Source organism: Pygocentrus nattereri, chromosome 13 (genome assembly GCF_015220715.1).
Source record: "Pygocentrus nattereri isolate fPygNat1 chromosome 13, fPygNat1.pri, whole genome shotgun sequence".
In the NCBI taxonomy this organism is placed as follows: domain Eukaryota; kingdom Metazoa; phylum Chordata; class Actinopteri; order Characiformes; family Serrasalmidae; genus Pygocentrus; species Pygocentrus nattereri.
This window is the reverse complement of record NC_051223.1, coordinates 3018782-3043199: the sequence shown is the minus strand read 5'-3', so window position 1 is coordinate 3043199 and position 24418 is coordinate 3018782. Positions and strand designations below refer to the sequence as shown.

The following is a 24418-nucleotide window of genomic DNA, read 5'->3' as shown; positions in this document are numbered from 1 at the left end:
ATGCATTCCTGTAAATGCTTTTTAGAGGCATGACATGTTTACAAAAAGCCACACAGATGATGATAAATTGCTTCATTAATTCCACAAGATGAACACTGGCTGAAAAGGCAAAATAAAAAAACAGTCTAGCTGAGTTTTGTTCACTGCGCGCACACTAGATGTTTTTGTATGAGCAAAATTAAACTAGTTTAGTTTTTTACTAATTTCATTCTTAAAATAAGACTTCTCCTTGTTTTAAGAATGCAAAGTTTTGGAATATTTTATATTTTTAAGATTGTAAAGGTAGATTTCTGTCTAATTAAACTGTATTTATTAAAAATTAAGTTATCTATTTCTGACTTGTTTCATTTATTGTAGTACATAATTGCCCATTGTATGGTGTAGATATGGGTGGGGTAACAATTTCATTAAAACCAAAAGGGTATGTATTTTTATATATATATATATATATATATATATATATATATATATATATAATTTTTTTTTTTTTTTTTTTTTTTTTTTTTTTAAGCTTGTTAATCGTACATATTGTTTGGTAACTACAGTGGATTTTCAGTCACTGCTGTGAATTTTGCAGTAATTGCTGAGGAACTTAACTTGCATATAAGTATCTATATATCTAGTGAGAAATGAAACTCTTTAGCCACATAAGGACTTTAGTGTTTAAGGGGTCGTACTTGAGAAATGTACTTAAGACTACAGCTGCCCTATCCTGTGTAAGCCCACAGGATGGGTTCTCCTTTTGTGTACTGGTGCCTCTGTTCCGTCTTCATGCTCTTGGGGAGCTTTTTCTGCCTCTCTAAACCCTCATTAGGGAGCTGCACTCTGCATTTGTGAGTCATGGCTTGTGGTTTTGTGCCTGCCGAGAGATTTTTATTTATTTGTTGATTATTTCCCTGAAAGATGAGGAATCTACACCCTGTTAATTAAAAAATTAACAGGAAATGAAAATAGGAAGCAGTTTTGATGTTACATGTCTCTCCCCTTTTTCTGCAGGTACCCTGGTTCTACATTCATGGACCATGTTCTGCGTTACCAGGACACTCCTGGAGTGAAGATGATCGTAGTGCTTGGGGAGGTCAGGGCTTTTGCTTCTGTATTAACGTTGTTATGACCTTACTCAAAGTTTGACTCACAGGTTCAAGCTCTTCTCTGACCAGATCTTGCTCAGCTCTGACTTTCTCTCCTGGTGTGTGTGTGTGTGTGTGTGTGTGTGTGTGTGTGTGTGTGTGTGTGTGTGCGCGCAGATTGGAGGCACTGAAGAGTATAAGATCTGCGAGGGTGTTAAAGAGGGCAGGATCACTAAGCCTGTGGTCTGCTGGTGTATTGGCACATGCGCCACCATGTTCTCCTCTGAGGTTCGCTGGCTGCTTCTTTAAATGTCACGTATTTACTTGCCGTTAATATAAAACACGCTCTCTAATTTAAGACCAGAGTATCAGTCATTTGTTTCAAGTACAAAAGCAATTACATGCATTACTGTGCAGAAATCAGAGGAAATTATGTGTAAAGCTTTTTATCTTGGCGTGAACCTTTATGTGTATAAAAACTGCAATCTGTTGTGATCAAAGACGGTCCAGTATTTTCAGATACCATGCAATACCTAGTTTATCTACACAATCCTTTAAATTAAATCAGGTGCTGGTGGTAAAATGGACCTGGAGTGAAGATGATCGTAGTGATCGGAGAGGTCAGGGCTTTTGTTTCCCCCAAGCACTGACCATGTTAATACTGACCTGTGTTAACATTATTGAATACTTGCTCAAACTTGACAGAGAAGTTGGTGAAAAATCAGGAGCCAAACCAAAACTTGGTTCTTCATGTTTTACTGTATTTATTTCCATTTTTCTTTATTCAAGTGTTTGTTTTTTGTTTGTTTTTTTTTTGGTAGTGCATTAATTGGCCAAAACATTTAAATCATTATCTTGGATGTCCAAGACTTTTGCACAGAACAAGCAGTACAGATAAACATAACTCTATGTATTGTTTGTATGTATTGTTTTTGTACCACTCTTATGTTGCACATTGTACATCACATTCTTTTATAGGCCATTCATCTCATTTGATCCATTTAATTTAATAGTACACTTGCTAATGAAAACGGCTCACATTCAGACTAATCAGTAAAATAAATTCTAACTTGATTAGTGTGTTGTGTTTGTGTGGTGTTGTAGGTACAGTTTGGTCATGCAGGAGCGTGTGCAAATCAGGCGTCGGAGACGGCTGTGTCTAAAAACAAGGCACTGCGGGAAGCCGGCGTGTTTGTGCCCAAGAGCTTTGATGAGCTGGGAGATGTTATCAGGTCAGAATTTGCGAATAGACTAACGACTTTACTTTTACTTCGATTTCTTTACAGTGGTGGTGACAGGAACCAGGAGTCGCAATGTCTACAACACCATAGCCATTTTATTTCCTATTTAAAACCTCCAGTGAACCTACATGATTTCTTTGAGTGCTGTTGTCTTATGTTGCTGTATATGCGTCTCTAGCATCTGTGCATATAAACCCAAAACGTATAAAACAATGGCTCCGGCATCAGGTACCTGTTTGACACCCTGTCATGTAACCATTTTCTGTGAGAACTTTCAGAGGCATTTGCATGTCTTGATCCTATCAACAGACTCTTTATCCAGAACGGAGCCTTTCACATTAAACCGCTCTGAATGACTTGGTTTATGTTTTAGCGAGGTGTTTATGCAGAGGTTTAAAAAAGATAAAGGGAAATTCCCTTTTAGTAGTGAAGTTAGAAGCAGCCCAACTGTCTGGGAAAAGATCATGTTTTGAAGTATGTTCTCTGTGTGCTCTTTATAGGTCAGTGTATGATGACTTGGTAGCGAATGGGGTTATTATTCCAGCTCAGGAGGTTCCACCCCCAACAGTGCCAATGGACTACTCCTGGGCCAGGGTAACTCTCCTCACTGCTTACACAACCATAAAGAATACCATCAGTGCTACACCAGGGTTTGATGATGATGATGATGATGATGATGATGATGATGATGATAACAATAATATTTTTCTTCCATTTAAAAGGAGTAAGGAATCTGTCCAACCTTCTTTAGTCTCTTTCTATTAGTCTCATTTTATATTGGTTTGAACAGTTGCCAAAGCAATGAATGCAATAGTTTAATGGTAACAGTGACAATAATTGATCAAGAAAAGAAATAGAATAAAAATTCTGAAATACAGCTGAATAAAAAATACATGCTGTAGACCCAATTACTACCATACATTCTTTCCCTCTACGTTTAGGAGCTGGGTCTGATCCGTAAGCCAGCGTCCTTCATGACGAGTATCTGTGATGAGCGAGGTCAGGAGCTGATCTATGCTGGCATGCCCATCACTGAGGTCTTTAAAGAGGAGATGGGTTTGGGAGGAGTCCTCGGGCTGCTATGGTTCCAGAGGAGGTCTGACTGCTTATTTATTTATATATATGTACATATGTGTGTGTATATACACACACACACACACACACACACACATGCCCCGCATTCGTTTAAGCTTGGTGTGTTTTTATTTGTGACCCAGAACACAGCATTTGTGTTGGTGCATCCCTAATTAAAGTAATGTTAGATGTGTCTGGAATGATGAACAGAGCTCAGGAAGAAAGAAACCTATAATAATGCATAGAAAGAAATAAAATGAATATAAAGTACAAAAAATATAATGAATAAAATATAAAGAATGTTCTATAATAAACTTAATATCCAGAATTATGTTGAAGTAAAATTATACTCAGAATGAAGTTTATTAAAATAACACCCAGAATGACGTTAAAATAAAATGATTCATTATAAAGTGAAAATTCAGAATGAAATCACAGTATAATTAAAATATGAATACCCAGAAAGCATCATATTTAAGTGTTCAAATGTAGTCAGATATCTTTGCGAGAGATAAACAAATGGAAGATAACTTCTTATTGCTGCCAAAACAACATAAACCATGTTTGAAATATGCAGGAAAATCTTCAATTTATGCAATTATTCTCAAAACCTATGATATAATGTTCTCTTTAAAAATGAACAAAACATTGCACAAAGTTCAAGACCTACAGTGGATAACAGTATTTCATACATTGTCAAACCACATGAGCAAGTGTATATGAGAGTTCTTAACAAGCTACAGTAAACTTATGTTACTGAACAACTACACAGACAGACAGAAAACGTATCTTGGTTGATTAAGTACTTTTGGAGAAGAGGGAGTTGGATAAAATTGATTATTTGCCACAACTGAGTACTGAATTTAAAATACGAGTTTCCACTGAGCAGTTTTACACAATTGGTTGTGTTGCCTCCTCCTGTTCAGGCATACGTGGTCAGAATGCGGACTATTTATTCCTACTCTGCAAAATCATGTGTGCTTTAATACTTTATCAGCTGATTTGTCGTCCCACTGTGTGCCCCCCCCCCCTCCCCCCCTGCTACAGGTTACCTCGCTATGCATGTCAGTTCATTGAGATGTGTCTGATGGTGACGGCGGATCACGGCCCTGCAGTTTCTGGAGCCCACAACACCATTGTGTGTGCACGTGCAGGAAAAGACCTCGTCTCCAGCCTCACCTCAGGCCTGCTCACCATCGTAAGACCTGACTCATTATTGCACATATATAACTGTGTTCGTCTCACTGCAGATGTATCTGCTACAACACTGCACAATAAGGCTGACGTAAACGGTCACTGTGGGTTACAGAAGCCAGTTTATTTCATGCATAGCAGTAAGAAGTCACTGCTACCTAGATTTTAAAGACACATAGAGCCTTACTGCTAAGGAATGGCCTGAAACTGGAGTTTCTTGCGTAGCATTTTGTGCCACTTTGGTGGGAAACATTTATGTGATATTTCTCAGTCAGTCAGTAAGGCTGGGGTCTGTAAGCCAGTCCATTGATCTCCGAGTCTTGTTAAAATATTTGATATTTAATTGGATGATGTATGTCAGTGTAATGTTTACTGATTATCAATGATTTTTCTTCATTTAACCACCTCAGTTCATATTCAGCATATTAAGCTTCATGTTGCTGTGTTAAATTCTGCAGTTGCAGCCCTCTCCTTCTCCTCCTCCTTCAAATACAGGTTTTAAGTGTTGACAAAAGAATTGGGTCACACCTCTTAATCACAGAATTAAGGTCTTTCATCAGTCTTATTGCCACAAGTGTATACAATCAAGCACCATTCAGTCTGTCTTTACAAAGATTTGTGAAAGAATGGGTCATTCTGAAGAGCTCACTGAGTTCGAGTGTGGTGCTGTAATAGGATGCAAACACCTTGGGGGGATGAACTAGAATGAAGATTGTGAGCCAGGCCCTCTCATCCAACATCGGTGTCTGACCTCACAAATTCAGAATGAACAGGCAAAAATTCCCCCAGACACGCTTCAAAATCTTGTAGAAAGCTTCCCAGAAGAGTAGAAGCTATTATTGCTGCAAAGGGAGGACCAACTCCATATTAACGGCTATGGATTTAGAATAGGGGGTCATAAAAACTCCTGTAGGTGTATTGAGTAGCTTGTAAAGTTACACTTTGACCTACCCCCAGTATAAAGTAATTGCAGTCAATTAATAAAAAGAGAGAAATACATTTTATTTATTTATTTATTTATTTATTTATTTATTTATTTATTTAACTCCTTCATGGTAGAAAGCTTGCAAGTATTATAAAATATATTTGTCTTGATACTTGCTTGAAATATGAATGTTGAGGCGTGTTTTGCAGGGGGACCGATTCGGTGGAGCTTTGGATGCAGCTGCTAAGCAGTTCAGTAAAGCCTTCGACAGCGGCATGCTGCCCATGGAGTTCGTCAACAAGATGAAGAAAGATGGCAAACTCATCATGGGCATTGGACACAGAGTGAAATCAGTGAGTTGGTGTGCACACTTACTTTGGGCTTAAATGCAGTGAAATTAAACATGAACTCTTGCAACAGAACAAAAACGTCATATTAAACTAGACTATGCATGAGCTTTAGAGGAGATCAGTGGCCCAAAAACAAAAGTTGATGATGGGTCACCAGCAGCTGTATGTGGCCTCTGTCTTTCACAGTTCATACAGTCGGAGTAAAGAGTGATGTAGGAAGAATTGGCTATGTATTTCTCTGTTTGAGCTAAACAATGTGCAGTCACACTAAAAAGCATGGATAAAGGGACGCATGTTATCAGCATGAAAACAGTAATGGGAGTAATACAGCAACGTATTCGGCTGACGAAAGAAGTCTGTCTGAAATCGCCTTTAGCCACTGTCTGGTGACCTTATACATCAAATTGTAAAAAGCTGGCCAGCCTTGGAAAACTAAACATGCATCGACTTTGTGCATCTAGCACACCTGATGAAACTAAATTGAAGGGTGTTTTGAAGAATCCGTCTGAGTTCATGATAGCATTTCACTAGGTAACTTGTTTTATCCATTGTACTTCAAATATTAAAAGAGCATGCAGAAGAGGGATTTGGGACAGGTTTTAGAGGGGGTCTACCCTTGTTTGGGGATTTCCAACACAAAAAGCTGATGAGATTGTTCAGACATGTGTTGCGAGGTCATGTCTGGGCCCGCAAGACAAGAGACTTGACTAGAAACAAGCATCAGTGATAAAAGTGATAAAAAGCTCCCAGTTTAATAGAGCTCTTGGATATGATGATGATGATGATGATGATGATGATGATGATTTAAAAGCACCTTTCTCGACACTCAAGGACACTGTACAAAATGTAGGGTTTATATATAAATATATAACATCAACAGAGAGAGTAGGCTATTTTGAACAGGTGAGTTTTAAGACTGGATTTGAAAAGAGTCGATGTTACGGATGTCAGGTGGGAGGGAGTTCCAGAGTTTGGGAGCATAGCGGCTGAAAGCTCTGCTCCCCATGGTACTCAGACGAGCAGAAGGTACAGAGAGATGAATGGAAGAGGAGGATCTGAGCGAGCGGGTAGAAGTTGCGATTTGGAGAAGATTTGACAGATAAGGGGGGGCAAGATTATGTATGGCCTTAAATGTGTGGAGGAGAATTTTGTATTCGATCCTGTATTTAACAGGGAGCCAGTGGAGCTGTTGAAGGACAGGTGTAATGTGAATATATGACGATGCCAGTACAAGCCAGCTTGCTTAATTGTTATTTTATATTTCTTATTTTCAGATCAATAACCCTGATATGAGGGTGCAGATCCTGAAGGACTTTGTGAAACAGCACTTTCCTGCTACACAGCTGCTGGATTATGCCCTTGATGTGGAGAAAATCACCACTTCAAAGGTTTGTTTGTTTGTTTGTTTGTTTGTTTGTTTGTTTGTTTGTTTGTGTGGATACTTTGTACACTACAGTTCAAATGTTTCTCATTTGATTGTTAGTTAATTCCATAGTATCTTGCAGAGAGTAGTTTAAAATGCTATAAGCTAGATAAGATATTGTAATTGTCTTTTTTTTACCTAAATAATTTATTGACGAGCCTTAAGATTTGATCCTTTTTAAACGGTTCTGGTGCATTATCATTGTGGACGTTAATTTCATTATAGCTTAATTCTGGATCGTAGTATTATTTCAGATCAAGTCTAGATGTACAGTTTTTTTAACAAATTAGTTGAAACTATAAAGTTGTAGCGTCATAATCAGTTGGATTTCTATTATTTATCTATTAAACAGTGGTTCTAAACTATTGAATGGTAGTCTAAAATAAGATCACAACCATGTATTTATTTTGAAGAACATATGGTTTAGGGATGAACTGATGAATTCATTTTTATTGCAGAAATTCTAATTTCTTTACAGCCAAATTGCCAGATGCCAGATTTTTTACTTTTTTTTTTTTTTATTAGCTTTTTTTCTTTCGTGAAAGTCACACTGTGTAGAAAACATTAGCACATTTTCAGTACTTTCTACTAGCCAAACACACAATATAAGCATCATTATTTGCTGTTTAATGGGCCAAAGTGGCATTTTACATTTTTCAAGTTTAATGTGAAAAGTGCTACATCAAAAATATGAGGCAACTGCCTGTTTAGCACCATGCATAATTACGCTATGACATTTCAATACCACAGCATTCAAGTCCAAAGCACGTTACCTGCCACGTTATTTATACTATAAAATTGTAACACACATCAGTCAGTATAAAAAATAGGTGTGTATGTGTGTATTTATTTATTTATTTATTTATTTATTTATTTATTTTCCATTTCAAAACTTGAATCATTTCTTTTTTTTTCCTTTCAGACGGCTGTATTTTAATTTTGTTTTTGTCAAAAACATGCAGTATAAATATGGAAGTATATTGTCTTTACAGTCCCAACAATAAAAATCTAAATATTTTGCCTTGTTTTTAACTTTCTCTTATACAGAAGCCCAACCTGATCCTAAACGTAGACGGTTTGATTGGCGTAGCTTTTGTGGACCTACTAAGAACGTGTGGAGGATTCACTCGGTAAAGCACATGTAGTCCATATAATTTCAGCCTAAAACAGTCATACAAACCTCAATTCGAAAGAAGTTGAGACTGTATCTGAAATACAAATAAACACAGGAAGCAGTGATTTGTAAATCGGCCTGTTTTCAAAGACCATATGTTTTTTGTTTTGTTTCATCAGCCTCATTGATAAATTGTATAAATCGTAATAATCTGTAAATATACACTCAGTCTGAAATTGATGCCTGCAGCATGCTACAAGAATATTCAGACTGTTCGAGACCAGGAACGGTATTATTAATATGTAAACATTAAATATCTTTTTTTTTTTTTTTTTTTTTTTAACCTTTTTTTGATTAAATACAGGCGAAATGGAACCTTCTCATCACTGATTTGTTTCTAGTGGTATTTCACCTACTTTTGGATCCCAAATCTATTAAAATTGAGGTTTCATCATCGTGTTTCCATACAAGGACATTGTTCAGAGATTTGCTTGTTTTGTTAACGGGCTCTTTCTGTGCCGGTTGCAGAGATGAGGCAGACGAGTTTGTGGAAATCGGAGCCCTTAACGGGATCTTTGTTCTAGGACGCAGCATGGGCTTTATCGGTAACTTATCCCTCTTCATATATGCCCTTTTGCCAGTGGTGTTCTTTCACTCGCTCCATTGCTGCCAAATGAACAGCCACTAATTTAACCAGGTCTGATCAGTCATGACTCTGCAGCAAGGAAGCTTTTTATTCATTCATTTATTCCCTTCGTACCAGGTCACTACCTGGACCAGAAGCGGCTGAAACAAGGCCTCTACCGCCACCCGTGGGATGACATCTCCTACGTTCTTCCTGAGCACATGTCCATGTGACCACCTCGCTAGGGAAACGACCCTGTTCGGATGGAGACTGGCCATCCTTGCAGCAACTTACTTCTTTTCTTGCTCTTTCTGTCTTCTACACAACAAAACTAACCTGTTTTTGGAAAACCTGGATTGGAAACTGTGGGTGGAGGGTCTAAGGAACATCTAGAAAAGGAGAATCTGTTATCATTTATTATTATTATTATTATTATTATTATTATTATTATTATTATGAATTAAAAATCCAATAAAAGAAAAATAAGGAACCTTCTTAATTTCTCAACTGTGCAAGAGAGATGCAGCACCTCTATGTATTCAGTTACATTGAAGCTACAAGACACTTATCTATTTTTATTCATCAAGTCAGTCGTATAAAGTGCAGGGCGGGCGTTTAAGTACAGATCACCCACCGTAGAGGTACTGAAAGAAGGATTTTGATTGCCAGGCTACTGTTATAGCAGCACAATGACACATTTTCTCTTGACTAATTCCTTTCAGTTAACACTAAGATACACCTACGATCTGCTTAAAGAAATAAAGCTAGTGATGTAGGAGGATTGTTACGTAGTAGGTACTCTTAGGTTATTTGGGACTCGAAGCCTATAGTTTATGGCGTCTGCTTATGTCACTTTTTTTTCAACTCAGTAGTTGTCGTTGAACTCAACGATACACCAGTCGTACCATTTAAACTTCCACTTTGCTGCTCTATTTCAGAACTGGGAGATGCTTTGAGTCAAATCAGGCCAGTTGAGCGTTTCTTTAGCAGGTCTTAATCTTCGACTGTTACACTTCTGTAACATTAGATGGGGAGGGTGACTGAGAGTTGGGGTGACATCCAGAAGCCAATGAAATTTGTTGGGATAAACAAAATTGAGCGAAAAAAGTACACACACTGGTAAAATCCAGGATTGCTGTGACATGAAAACGAGGGCGTTAGCTTGAACAGTACGTTGCACTTTAAATACCGCAAAATACTGTTACATGGAAAAGAGGCTTTACATGAAGGGTTGACAGCTTTACAGTACTGACCCTGCTTATCTGATCACGATGGGGGACGGTAAAAGGTGTCCATTCACCTGAGAAGCAAACGCCTTTTGACGTGCATGACTGTCTCTGCCGCTCATGGCTGCGTACATCTCGGCTCGCTGGGGTCTTTGTCCTTCCCTTTGGAACGTCGCTTCTTTTTTATGAGTCAAATCTTACTTTTGGGGAGACTGGCATTCTCCAGACTTTGAGTCCGTTTTTACGTTCGACTCCATTATTTAAATGTGAAAATAAGTAAATGCTTTTGCTATCTTTTGTTTTTAATATATATATGCCCAGAAACTAATACTGTAGAATAATAAATAAAGATCTTTCTTGGTTAACTCTCGTTTGACACGGTGTTTGTATTCATTGCTCAGCTAAAATGAACCGACTTTCACTGCTCTGTGAATATTGATCAATACTGAAAAGACAATCTAATCCAGTCCCTTATAAATCTTTCCTGAAGTACTACTCACTCTGCATGATGTGATGTGTAGTTTTTCCTGAGGGGCAGTACAGTTTTTGAGTAATTTGATAATGAAGGCCTACTTTTAGATGCTCATATTAAGGGTATTTTTTAAACAAGACATGTCAGATTAGTATTGGCTGATGCTCAATGTTCCAAAATCAATATATGGGGGGAAAAACAACTCAATATAAATGTGAAATACTGAAATTGAGGGGAACAAGGCCTAAAGCCTAGGAGTAACATGTAAATTTAATACAAAGATATAAAGTAATATAGTACAGTACTGTTGAGTTCTAGTCATAATTGAGTATTTAGTATTTGTGATGCATATAGCTGCTGTCAGAACAAAACCTTGCATCTCGAAAATTGGCAATTTTACAGGAGAAGGAAGATACAAACTTTATTTGTCAATTTCCAAGTCATTTTGAGCATTTTCTTTTGGTCCATTCATCATGAAGTTACAATGTAATGGGCAACAGGCATTTTCAAATTATGTCAAAATTGGAGATACAAGGTTTTGTGCTGACAACAGCGAGACTATGAATATATTTGTGACACTACTGCCACATCAGGACAAACCTCAATGTATTTATGGCTAGCTAGCGTTACTCATCACTGGCTTTTCAATCATATATCCAATTATAGCTGATTGGTGTTTCTACTAACATTTTCAAGAAGTTTCATTAAAACATTGTAATGTGTATATTAAGGGAGGCACTTTTTAAACCGAAATCAAAGTTATCCCTCATCAGACTATAGCGTTCAGTGCTCATGGCAAAATGGATGAATGTTGGTCAAGAGGGCAAACTTGCTATATTTTTGCTCTCCGTCAAAGAACCACGTGAATGCATAAAGGGATATTCTCTATGATGGAGAACCTGCTGTACCTGTTTTTTAAAGAACCTTTCTATTAGGGTTGGGCAGTATGATGATATTTGATCACTTGTGATAGATTATGTCACAAGATGCTTTTCTCAGCATATTGTGGATATCGGGAGTACTTAAAAACAATGACTAACTGCAAGCAAGCAAAGTTTATTTATATAGCACTTTTTACAACAGGTGTTCTCACAAAGCAGCTTTACAGAACAATCAGCATTAGAAAGACAAAGAAAAGAAAATCCAGGTCCCCATGAGCGTCGCCAGTGGCAACACTGGCAAGGAAAAACTCCATAAAGAGGAAGAAACCTTGAGAGGAACCAAGACTCAAGGGGAACCCATCCTCCTCTGGTCCACACCAGATAGCAAATATTGTTAGTATATAATATTATAGTACAAAGCGGGAAAAACAGGTGGGCAGTAGTTCATTAGATTAGTCTATGATTATACAGCTGCAGCAGCAGCATCTGAGAGTGAGGACTGCACAGTGTTGTACAGCAAGAAGCTCAGTGGTGATCAAGCTATTCCAGAAGGCTGGCGAGCAGTGGCACCTGATCAAGGCAGAAGAGGCAACAACATCAGACGCACAGGATGGGCAGCTGTTCTTGGATCTAACATAAAAGTTGAAGATTTTGCGGAAGAGACCATTTTAACTAGTTCGTTTTCTTGAAGTAAGGGAAATGATTCCAGGTTATCTGCAGTGATATAATATTCTATAATATTCTCAGGATTTAGACTGGCATTATAAGGCAGCAGGTTTGTACAGTTTGTGTATTCTGAATTTTCTGCCTAATTTTTTCAATTTTATCACTAAAGAAATTCATAAAATCATTGCTGCTATAGGCTGATGGCATCTGGGGTTCCGAACTTTTTTGTTCTGTTATTTTAGAAATTGTGTTAAATTGTAATCTAGGATTGTTCTTATTGTTTTCTATGAGAGAGGAGAGATAGGCTGAGCTGCAGTAAGAGCTCTTCTACAGTCTATAAGGCTCTCCTTCCAGGCAGACTGGAACACTTCTAGTTTAGTCTTTTCACTCTAGTTGTCTGGTAGTCTGTTTTAAAGCTCGGGTATGATCGTTATACCAAGGGGCGAGTTTTTTCTGCCATGCTATTTTACTCTTTAATGGAGCCACACTATCTAGAGTGGATTGAAAAGTATCCTCTAAGAACTTGGTCATAATATCTAACTCAGTAGGGTTAGATGGACAGCTGACAGAAGCTGATAATTGCAGAAGGTTTCCGATAAAGCTGTGGAGGAAGTTATAGTCCGCTTGACATGATAACATGGTGATGAACGCACATTACCACCAAACTGAATTTCGTAAGAGATTAAGTCATGGTCTGAGACTGCTGTGCTCTGGGGGAGAATGGCTATAATAGTTATCTATGTCTACACCAAAGATCAGTATTAAGTCTAGATTGTCGTTGTGGTAGTGTGTGGGCCCCTTTACAATTTGGGTGAAACCTATGGAGTCTATGATAGATATAAATGCCTTACTTAGTGCATCTTGAGGATTGTCAATGTGGATATGAAAATTAAACTTGATATAAACCAGAGAATTCCTATAAGAACTGAGAATACGGCCCAGGCGGCCTGTAGACTGTAATTAGTGAAAAGGAATTTTTATTTGTTCCTTGATCAAGTATATTAAGTAAAATAACTTCAAAAGAAGAGAATTTATAGCCTACATTTTTGGCTCATGCTCATTGGCTCATGCTCTGGCTCATTAGTATGGATGGTTGCTGTGCCTCCACCCCGGCTGAAACTGCATGTTTCAAGTGAGAATAGTTAGGCCTGTTTAAGTGGATGTAGTGCAGCACTTTGTACAACTGAAAAAATGTAGGTTGTCATTATTATTATTATTATTATTATAGTATTTTTGTATGTGGCACTTCATGTTATATTTTGTTGTTGTTGTCGGAACAAAACCTTGTTTCCCCAGAATAAGAAATTTACAGGAGAAGGAAAAACTTTTACAGTAAATCAATGGAGCCAGACTTTTTTTCCCAAGTGATTTTGTGCCATTTTTGGTCCATCCATCATGAAATTTACACAAAATATAAAGGACAACAGGTATTTTCAATTTTGCCCACCCCTACTTTCTATGCGGAACCTTTTTTTGAGATATCTTCGTTTTTTTTAAATGTAATTAAAACGACTGCGACAAAGATGATATTGAGCCGGACAAAAAAGTACTATTATCCATTTTCAGATATTTAAAAGTGCTCCTCCCATAAAGTAATGTCTTTTACCTGCTACAAGGCCCCATATTTCTGAGGGTGGAGTGCTTGGACCCCGCAGATTGCAGCTCGATAAGCCTCGCCCGCGCTTCTGCGCCTGCGCTGTTCCGGCTCGCCCCGTGTTTATGTTAGTGTGTGTGTGTAGTGTGTGTGGTGTATGTTGGTGTGTGTGTGTCTCAGTCTCCTCTACCGGACGGGTTTACTGCGTTTTTTGCGATTCCGATCCGCTGAAGCCCGCATGGCCGCGGCAGCGCCCAACCCGGAGGAGTCGAACCGGAGCGGGACCGCAGGCGGGGTCGGCGCGGGAGGTTCCAGCTCGGCCACGGCGGCCGCGGCGGCGCTGTCTGGAGATGGAGACTCTGAGGAGGCCGAGGAGTTCTCCTCTGCCACCCACTGCTCAGAGCTCTCCCGCCGGCAGAACGAGCAGAGGAAGCTCGGCCTCTTCTGCGACGTGACGCTGGTGTTCAGCGGCGGCGGAGGAGGTAAGCTAGCTATCAGAGTTAGCCCGCTGTTTGTCAACAACCACAAAAACTGGCCTTTTATTTATATAAAAACATCTGTGGTAACACGACTGGATTTCCGTAGTGCCGTGCAAGAGTACGTATGTGGTCTCGTTAATATTTTAAGAGGCTGAAGTTAGCTTCTTATTCGATTTCCCCGTTCCACCTTAAATGGCTCAGCAGTTACATTCTGGCGCTTGAGGCCAGAATGTAACTGCTGCACTATTTAAGGTGGAACGGGGAATTCTACCAAGAAGCTAACTTCAGCTCCGTAACGCAAGTAGCTGAATGTATTAAAATATTCTCATTTGACTCCCGTACAGATCCCTGCAGTACTACTTTAGATATTTCTACTGAAAGGTAGAGGGTTATAGAGGAACCGCAAGAGTTAAAGCCGTCAAAAATGGATTCCTGGGCGCCAGTCAATTAGCAATGTGGCTAGCTGTTAAAAACAGGAGCCTTATTAAATTTCATAGCTAACCTGGCTAACAGTCATATTGGCTCTGTCGTGATTGCTCTGCACTAAACTGGAAAATGCAGAAGCTCGTTCCTCTCAGGTAGTGAACAAATCGCCTCTTTCATTCCTTCTTCTGTTTTTGACAGCAGTATGTCGAAATGTTGGCTTATTATCCCGATATAATTACTCGTTACCTAGAAATACTCACCTGTCTGAGATAATGACTTTCACGAGAAACGTGTCTCATGTCGACTTAATATTTCAAAATAATCACTGTTTCTTGCCATATTGGCTTTGTATATTGAAATGAGTGCTTACTTTCTCGAAATATTGACATAAAATGTATTTTTTTAAACGTTGACTTGTTATCTCGAAACAGCTCAGAATGTTGACTTCATAACTCTAAATAATGGCCTACCTTTTCGAAATATTATGAGTTATTGTTTATTAATAACTTAATTCATGTTTCTTGAAACAGTTACTTTCTCAGAGTATTGATTTAACATCTTCAGCAGACTTTTCTTGAAATATCTGCTTAGTGTTTTGTAACAGTGTCTTGTTTTCTCAGTATTTTGACTTCGTACCTCAAAGTAGTTTTCTCGAAATATTGGCTTGGCATATGGGGAAAAAACGTATTTTCTCATGTCAAAAGAATGAGTCATTTTATTATTTAAGAGTAATAAGTCATTATTTTGGCGGCGTGGTGGGTAGCGCTGTTGCCTCACAGCGAGGAGGGCCTGGGTTCGATTCCCCGGCCGGGTGACCGGGGTCCTCTCTGTGCGGAGTGTTTGTCCAAAGACATGCAGTCAGGCTGATTGGACATGCTACATTGCCCCTAGGTGTGAGTGTGTGAGTGACTGTCTGTGTCTGTCTGTCTGCCCTGCGATGGACTGGCGGCCTGTCCAGGGTGTATCCTGCCTTCCGCCCAGTGACCGCTGGGATAGGCTCCAGCACCCCCGCGACCCTGAGGGAGAAGCGGCTTAGAAAATGGATGGATGGAAGTCATTATTTTGGGGCATCATTATTATGAGATACTAGGAATTATTTTGAGATGCACAGTCAAAATGTTGACACACTGCTGCCAGAAACAGAGACGAAGAAAAGAAATAAAACAGAAAGTAAATAAAACAGTGCGAAGAAGTGCAAATCATTTAAACGTTTAAAAAATGTATTCATTTAAAAATCGAAAATAATACAAATACAACATATCAGATGTTGAAACTGAGAAATGTTATTGGTTTTTCAATCATTTGTGCACATTTTGAATTTGTTGCCAGCAACACATTTCATTAAAATGTTGGGACAGGGGCAGCAAAAAAAGCCTGATGCAACACTTTACAACTAATTAGGTTAATTGGCGACAGGTCAGTAACATGACGGGGTGTAAAACGAGCATCCCAGAGGAGTTCACCACTCTGTGAAATGCACAGCAATTTAAGAATAATGTTTCTCAACATAAAATAGTGAAGAACTCGGGGATTTCATTGTCTACAGTGCATAATATCATTAAAGGATTCAGAGAATCGGGAGAATTCAAGGCCTCGGTTCTACCTGTCCTGCTCCCTAAACAACTATGGTCCCCTTGACTCAGTCTGTAAGCGCCTTGAGCTCATCACTAACTGGATGGGACAAAACTTCCTGCAGTTGAATAAAGATAAAACAGAGCAACAAGAAGCAAAGCCTAGCTGCCTGTCTGGATTCATGTAAAGCATGTAACATACTAATGGACTCTAATCTTAGTTTAAGCAGTTGTGTCAAAGCAGTTTAAGAACATCAAAAAGATCTGAGATTTTCTGACTAAAGCAGACCTGGAGAAACTCCTTCATGCCTTTTATTTCCATCAGGATTATTGATTATTATAATGGTCTCCTAACTGGACTCCCCAAAAAAGCAGTCAAACAGCCAGAGTCACTAGGAGTAAAAAAGAAAAGGTAACGTATCACCCCCATTCTTAAATCCTTACACTGGCTACCAGTCTGTTGCAGAGTAGACTTTAAGATACTATCACTGGTCTATAAATCGCTCAGTAGCATATTTATTTTACATGTTGCAGTGATCTGAGCAGAGCAGAACTTTCAGATCATTAGGAACAAGTTAGTCAGTCCTGCCGAAGGTAAAGACTAATCATGCAGAAGCAGCGTTTACTATGTAGCTCTTAAATGGACCCAGTTGGGCTTAAAACGTTCCTATTTGAGCAGCTTTCAGATCAGTTTAAACACTGTTAGCTCTTCTTGCTAGATTTCCTTTGGGATAAATAAATTATCCATCCATCCATCCATCCATCCATCCTCTAGCCCTTCTCCTCTGTAACAGCACTTTATTATCGTAAATAAAATCTTATTGTATTTATTCATTTTAAATCTGTTGCTTTAATCCTGTTTTTATTTTTTCTTTACTTTTTTATTTTGCTTTGCTTTTTTTTAATGACTTAGTATTCAGCACTTGTAAAGGACTTTGAATGACAGCAGTGTATAACAGGTGCTACAAATAAACTTGCCTTGCCAAAAACTAGTATTGACCGGCCGTGATCTTCAGGCCCTCAGGCAGCACTGTATTAAAAACAGACACAGCTCTGCGGTGGAAATCACTGCATTGGTTCAGGAACACCTCCCAGAACCACCGTCTGTGAACACAGTTCATCGCTGCATCCACAAATGCACATACCTTGTGAAGGCAAATCCATATATCAACAGAATCTGACATCGAAATTTTGGATTCTTTTGAAATCCTGCACATCACGTCCTGTAGGCTAAAGAGCAGAGGGACCATCTGGCTTATCGGTGCACAGTTCAAATGCCAGCGTCATTTGGGTGACCTGCACGTTTTGGAACGTAACGTTAAATCTGAATGTAATAGTTTTAAAAGCAACATATGCTGCCATCCAGGCGTCTTTTTCAGCGAAGTACGTGCTTATTTTAGCAAGACGATGCCAAACCACATTCTGAATGTGTTACAAAAGCATGGCTCCGGGTCCCAAACTGGCCTGGCTGCAGTCCAGACCTGTCGCTCCTTGAAAACATGTGACGCATTATAAAACCAAAAATATGACCATGGAGACCCTCAACTGTTGAGCAGCTTAAATCTTATATAAAGCAATAAATGGGAAACATTTCACTTTCAAAACTACAGCAATTGGTCTCCTCAATTCCCAAGCAGTTCCAGAGTGTTGTTAAATGAAGAGGTAATGCAACACAGTGGTAAACATCCTAAATTTCCTTCGGGATCAATAAAGTGTCTGTCTGTCTGTCTGTCTGTCTGTCTGTCTGTCTGTCTGTGCCAGTTCAAAAATATTTTTATATTTTTCAATAAACAAAATAACAGTTTCAATATTTGATATATTTTCTTTATTAATTAAATACAGGGTTTAAATGATTTGCACATCATTTCCAGTCAAAATCCACATTTTGCACAGCATCTCAATTTTTTTGGAAAAAATGTTATAGCATTTTATAGTAATAAACTACAGTAATAGTCTGAATTTACTATTTACTACTTTTCAACTTCCCACAGACCATGTCTCAGGTGGTGGAGGAGGTGGTGGTGCTGTGATCCCTCACAGCTTTGAGCTGTGTGCCCACCGGTCTGTCCTGGCAGCAGCCACCGACTACTTCACCCCGCTGCTGGGTGGCCAGTTCTCCGAATCAGTGTCCCGCCGGGTGGAGATGAAAGAGTGGAGCAGTGAGGCAGGGCCTGAGAGGGACACGGTAGAAAGTGTAGTGCAGTTCATGTACACCGGAGAGATCAGAGTCAGCACGGCCAACGTGCACGAAGTGCTGGAGCTAGCAGACAGGTAAACAGACGATGTTGATTTCTTACTGGAATTTTCCCTTCCACCTTAAGTGTTGCAACAGTTACGTTCTGGCACCTGTCTGCACCGCTAACCAGCTCAGCTCAGTGACTTCATATGTTTAACAATCAGGCTGGTTAGACAGTGACTTGTGCCATTTTTTAAATTTGTATGTCTTTATTTGGTTATCAGGTTCCTTTTGGTGCAGCTGAAGGAATTCTGCGGTGAGTTCCTGAAAAGAAAGCTGAGCCTGGCCAACTGCGTGGCCGTCCACAGCCTGGCACACATGTACACTCTAGACCAGCTAGCCTTGCGGGCTGCCGACATGATCCGTCGCAACTTCCACAAGGTCATCCAGGACGAGGAGTTTTACACGCTGCCATTCCACCTGGTCCGGGACTGGCTGTCGGATGCCGAGATCACAGTGGACTCGGAGGAGGTTCTGTTCGACGCCGTGGTGAAGTGGGTGCAGAAGAACGCAGAAGAGCGGGAGAAGTACTTTGAGGAGCTTTTCCGCCTCCTGAGGCTGCCGCAGATAAAGCCCACTTACCTGACGAGGGTAGTGAAGAACGAGCCACTTGTGGCACAGAACCCCGCCTGCCTTCAGCTAGTGTCTGATGCAGTGGAAGGCCATGCCATTCGCTTTGAGAACCTCAAGTCAGCTGATACAGAATTCTGGGCGTCCTACATGGCCGCCTTCCAGCCCAGGTTTGGCCAGAACATGGATGTCATCATGGTTGTTGGTGGCGTTTCCGAAGGAGGTGACTACCTCAGTGAGTGTGTGGGCTACTTTGTGTATGAGGATCGTTGGGTCAATCTTCCACATATTCACAATCACCTGGATGGTCATGCTATTGCAGCCACCGATTCACACGTGTACGTGGCAGGCTCCATGGAACCAGGATTTGCCAAGACGGTGGAACGGTACAATCCAAATCGTAATACCTGGGAGCAGGTGAGCAACCTCACCACACGCAAGCACTCCTTTGGGCTCACTTGCATCAAGAACATCCTCTACAGCATCGGCGGCCATGGCAACTTCAGTCCTGGGTTCAAGGATGTGAGTGTATATGAGCCAGAACAGGACAAGTGGCATAACTTGGAGTCTGCACCCAAGATCCTGAGGGATGTCAAAGCAATCAGTGTGGAAGACCGCTACGTTTACGTGACTGCACGGACCCCTGTGGACACTGACAACGATGACGGCCTGAAGACGGTCACCACGCGCTACGACACCGACAGCCGGCAGTGGCAGGAAGTCGACTCCCTCCCTCTAATCGATAACTACTGCCTCTTCCAGATGGCCGTCGCTTCCACCAACTTCTACCACACGGCCTCCTGCTGCCCCAGGAGCTACGCCAACATCCGTGACGAAGTGGCCCGACAGAAAATTAGCGCCAGAATCTCTGACGATATCCTTGAGAGCCTTCCGCCAGAGGTGACTAGCATCGAGGGGGCTGCGATCTGTTATCTCGGCGACGACGTGTTTGTGATTGGTGGCTGGAAGAATAGTGACGACGTGGATAAGCAGTACCGCAAAGAGGCTTACCGCTACTGTGCTGAGAGAAAGCGCTGGATGCTCCTGCCCCCCATGCCCCAGCCACGCTGCCGGGCAACTGCCTGCCATGTCCGCATTCCCTACCGCTTCCTGTATGGCTGCCAGCGTTACCCTATGCCCCAGAATCTGGCACGACAGCGGGACCGCATGCAGCAGATGCAGCAGCTACACCGACGCACGCTAACCTTGCGCCGGCAGCTGCAGTCCCAGATCGAATGCTAGCAATCCTCCAGGCCACCGAGGGGTTGACTCCAAACGAGCTCCCGAAGATGCCGAAAGCGCAATGACATTCCGCCACTGACATGGCCCCATATGTTCTTATTTCATTGTATATATGTTATTTGTATGTTTTTTGGTCCAGTGTTTGCTTTAGAGGAAGTTAAGCAGCCAAGGATTGTAAAAGAGAGTATTTTGAATGTTTATATTGGAATCGTATCATGATGTACAGAAAGGACGTTGTCACTGCATCTTCAAGTATATTGTTCAATCGTACTTGTTTCCTTTCCTACTTGTGTTAACTGAAGCATTGCTTCATGGCCTTGCTTACATTTTGCCTTAATTTTGCTGCTGGCAGTCCTGAGGCACTGCAAAATATCATTCCGTCTATGAACGTCTTTGAACGTATCATCCTGCACTGTGAAGGTGGCCTGTGAAGACAGTCCATTTGGAAACAATTGGCCACGTCTAACCTGGTCTTAATGTGGTTCACCACGTGTTTGACAATGATGCTTGGTTTCGGTACAATCTCGCTTCAAATTTGGTGCAGGGGATCTGGTTCCATGCACCACACAATGAAAGAAGCAATTTTTTCGAAAGCTTCACCACATCTGGGTTTATTTCCTGTGCTTTGAAACGTTTTCCAGATTCAATTGACCTGCTATCTGTCCAGGTGACTTACTTTTCCTAAAATCGTGGCTTTCGCTGTCATCAGTCTTCAATTCAGTCAGTCATGGCTTTGCTTGGCCAGTTTAGTGGAGCTGGGTGAATGTTCTTTTGCATGTTAAGTTTGATGATGCTGCGATACCAGTTTTGAAAAGTTGCTAGCTTTCTCCCTCTCTCTCCAGTGGTTGAGCTAGTATGCAAAAGGGGAGACAATTAGCGATAAGCCGCAAAAGAAAAGAATGCATGGGGGGGGGGGGGGGGGGTTTAATTGCATTATGAGTTGGTGAGGTTAGGTTGTTATTTTTGTTACTGACACTTTCCTTTATGTAGCACTGTCTTGCACTTGAAGAGTCAGTTCATATTGGCGTCTCTTGCATTTCGGGGTGTTGTTGAGGTTTCGGTTGTTTGGGTTTCTCCTCGATCCGTGGGCTCTGCACTAGTGGGAACATCGCAACGGGGTCCTCCTCTTGTCTTTAAGGTATAGTTCAGTGAATAATCCGATGTGCACAGTTTTTACCCAAATGTAGTTGATCAGCCAAGTAGGTCTGGATCAAATATTAGTTTCACTTGAGCTCACTAACACTGCTGCCGTCGTTGTTGTACTTTAAAATATCCAGTATTTCAACTATGACGTTTGATTTGTTTCGATATGCTCAAACTGGGATTATGTGCTAGCTGTTGTGCATGGCTGACACGGTTTCATTTCTGAAGACTGCAAGCTAAAGGCTGCACAACTATTAACAACAAAAAGAAAGACGGTGCGTCCTGGTTCTTAAATCAAAGCTTATAACCAGACGAAGCAATTGTTCACAAAATGTAGGGCTGGTCCAAACAGCATTTTACAGGCTTTGAACACTTGTTGGTTTTTCTGAATTCTCGAAATAACCTTTAAAAACATACATTTCATAACTAATTCATACTAACTAATTCTTAGCATGTTTGTTTTTGCAGTTCACAATGTGTCCAGTAGGTGGCAACAGTGCATTAACAGTCTTGCTGGAGCTGAGCTGCTCGTGTACCATGTGTTGCTGTGATAGAATCCACTCATTGAAAGAGAGATTTTATGAGTCACTTCATTTGTATATTATTTAAGTTGCTTTTTATTGAGTTATTTAACTTGGCTAGCTCACTTGTTTTAGGATGGAAAGCGGCACTGAGGGCGACACACAGGCCGAGCCGTGTTCGGTCATAGCCTCTCGTTCCATGGCCTGTAGAGCCGATGCCTAGAGTGGCTAGACTGAGCAAACTGTGTACATTTGATTGTTCACTGAACTCCCTTTAATCAGTAGTAGTACAAGCACTTAAAGGAAAAAAGTTGTGTAGTTGTTTTAGCAGCGGTTGGGGAAGCTGACACTCTTTCTTTCTTCTTTCTTTCTTTCGTCTACCTCAAGGCACATGAAATAATATTTGGACATTGTGCAGTCAAGTTCTACATGTTAGACCTTTTCTTAACTGTACAATCCTGATGCTTCACTTCCTCAGTGATGGGTCATGTTTTCTCCCACTACAAACCCCATACAGATCATTCCGTGTCTGTTAGTCAGACGTCTTCAGACTGTGACGGCTTACTGAGCTTCGTGTTAACCAGCTGAGAAAATACCTCATCCTGTTATTATCCTCTTTTATAATATAACACGTCTTATTTTACTTGATGATACATTTCTATTGTTTTCCCAGACCAAGATCACAGGGGAATTACGCTGATTTTTCAAGATTTCTGCGTCTTTCAGTTGTTGAGATGTAAATCCTTCAGAGTGGGTTGATGTGCAGTAGTTCCTTGTAGAGAGAAGTTCAGACTCGGATTGTTTTGCAGTGGTGTTGTGATGTTTACAGCACAAATATAGACATTTACTTATTTTCCTAAATGACCAGTGAACTTGCGTATTTATACAAAATGTTTTCTGGGGAGAAAAGTGTTTTTAGGCCTTACAACACTCTGGAGAGGCATTAACCTCTTTGGATGTCTGGCACCAACACTGAACGTTCTGGCTCTGTAAGTTTCTCTAGAACAGCGCGTTTCACAGTAAACCACGCTGACTTTACATCTTAACTATTTCATTACGCAGAAATTTTGAACAATTGTTGAATTCTCCTGTAAGTCTAAGCCTAGTCTAACAGTGGGACCACATTGTTAGTCCAGGATTAGGCTTAATCCATGTCTGGGGAATTTGACTATGTTTGTTACACAACACAATGCCGAGATGAACCGCAGTCGTACATTCCACATTTCGCTCTTTGGCTGGTTTGTGTGAGCTTCTTCCTAAAGCCACTTAGTAGCTCTATTTACACTTTATTTCATTCCTACTTTGCTTTCAGTTTTATTTCAGACATTGTGTTTTTTTTTTTAAAGTAGGAATATCTTCAAAAGCACATACTACACATTTTGAGAACTTTATTTGTTGTCATTTTCTTGGGTATTTTTATTTTTTATTCCCATAGAACTGTGTGTTGTCTGGTTTTGATGTGTGCGAGTCAGTGACTGTGACTTTGTGGAGCTTCTGAATGAACCTCAGTCTGACTTTAAAGAGCAGCTGAACTCCTCGACCTTCTGATGTTTGCTTGAAAAACTTATTCCGCCATCAATCCGTGCAGAAGTCTTATATATATATATATATATATACACGTATCTTTAACTGAACTGATGCTGTTATGCAGTGGTGTCATGTGACTACAGTTCATAGAAATAGAATTGTACATGCAGTGCTGCCACCTAGAGGTCTAGTCTCAGTCCTACACGGAGCATTTCACAGTTCAGCTCCACCACCAAGCTTGTGGGGCAGATACTGGACGTATATTAGTCCGCTGCGTCTAGTTTATGCTTTTGATTTACATGCTAGAAACTGGAATTTGTGTCCGTCTGCTGCTGAAGTGAGTGAGCCCAAAGATAATGAACTCCTTCATTCCTTCCTGTGAGGAAAATCGAGGTGTGTGTGAATGTGTGAGTGGCTGAAAGTATCAGAGGTGTATAGATGTAAAGAGAAAGGGAATTGCCACCCCACCCCTTTCTCCTTGCTCAAGCTCTTGTAAAGTAATTTAAAGTCTTTAAATGGCATATTATTATATATTTTGCTTTGCATGTATTATCAGGTTATGCACAGCAAGATGTGGATTGCGATGATTTGCAATAAAACACATTTCTTAAATTCACTCAACACTCCTGAGTCCTTATTTTGGCTTGTTAATCTCTGTTTATTTATTTAGGGGAAGTGCTCCAAATATGCATTTGTACCATATTAGTCCACTTGCCATTTTAATCTGAAGTATTTTTAAAAATTACATTTTTAATGATAGTAAATGCAAAAAAATCTCCAATAAATACAAATGTTCAGTGTCTGTTACTGTGAGTTTTATGTTTGTGTTTCTTTTAGGTTGAGATATT

The 24418-nt window shown here is 40.3% G+C and overlaps 2 protein-coding genes across 5 annotated transcripts in view; both read left to right on the top strand.

Moving 5' to 3' along the window:
* aclyb (ATP citrate lyase b) overlaps window positions 1–10612 on the top strand; it is a 41746-nt gene extending 31134 nt beyond the window's left edge. For all 4 annotated transcript variants that reach the window (XM_017704494.2, XM_037544308.1, XM_017704491.2 and 1 more), the window contains 11 exons: window positions 997–1078; window positions 1248–1358; window positions 2175–2302; window positions 2812–2905; window positions 3253–3407; window positions 4433–4583; window positions 5714–5857; window positions 7129–7242; window positions 8325–8407; window positions 8920–8996; window positions 9155–10612. In XM_017704494.2, coding sequence (XP_017559983.1) covers window positions 997–1078; window positions 1248–1358; window positions 2175–2302; window positions 2812–2905; window positions 3253–3407; window positions 4433–4583; window positions 5714–5857; window positions 7129–7242; window positions 8325–8407; window positions 8920–8996; window positions 9155–9249 — 1234 coding nt within the window. In that variant the 3' untranslated portion in view covers window positions 9250–10612. The remainder of the gene's footprint in view (window positions 1–996; window positions 1079–1247; window positions 1359–2174; window positions 2303–2811; window positions 2906–3252; window positions 3408–4432; window positions 4584–5713; window positions 5858–7128; window positions 7243–8324; window positions 8408–8919; window positions 8997–9154) is intronic.
* Window positions 10613–13950: 3338 nt separating this feature from the next.
* On the top strand, window positions 13951–24186 carry klhl11 (kelch-like family member 11). The gene is made up of 3 exons (XM_017704490.2): window positions 13951–14337; window positions 18323–18602; window positions 18792–24186. Exons 1-3 carry the CDS (start codon window positions 14013–14015, stop codon window positions 20377–20379), a joined length of 2193 nt encoding a protein of 730 aa, XP_017559979.1. The 5' UTR covers window positions 13951–14012; the 3' UTR covers window positions 20380–24186.
* The last annotated feature ends 232 nt before the right edge of the window (window positions 24187–24418 follow it).

What these genes read in the sequence shown, in the direction of transcription:
- klhl11 (XM_017704490.2), top strand. Translation starts at nt 14,013, where the DNA reads ATGTTGGTGTGTGTGTGTCTCAGTCTCCTCTACCGGACGGGTTTACTG. An exon ending in GTTCAGCGGCGGCGGAGGAG is followed by an intron (nt 14,338 to 18,322) that starts GTAAGCTAGCTA and finishes AACTTCCCACAG; the next exon opens with ACCATGTCTCAGGTGGTGGA. An exon ending in GTGCTGGAGCTAGCAGACAG is followed by an intron (nt 18,603 to 18,791) that starts GTAAACAGACGA and finishes TTTGGTTATCAG; the next exon opens with GTTCCTTTTGGTGCAGCTGA.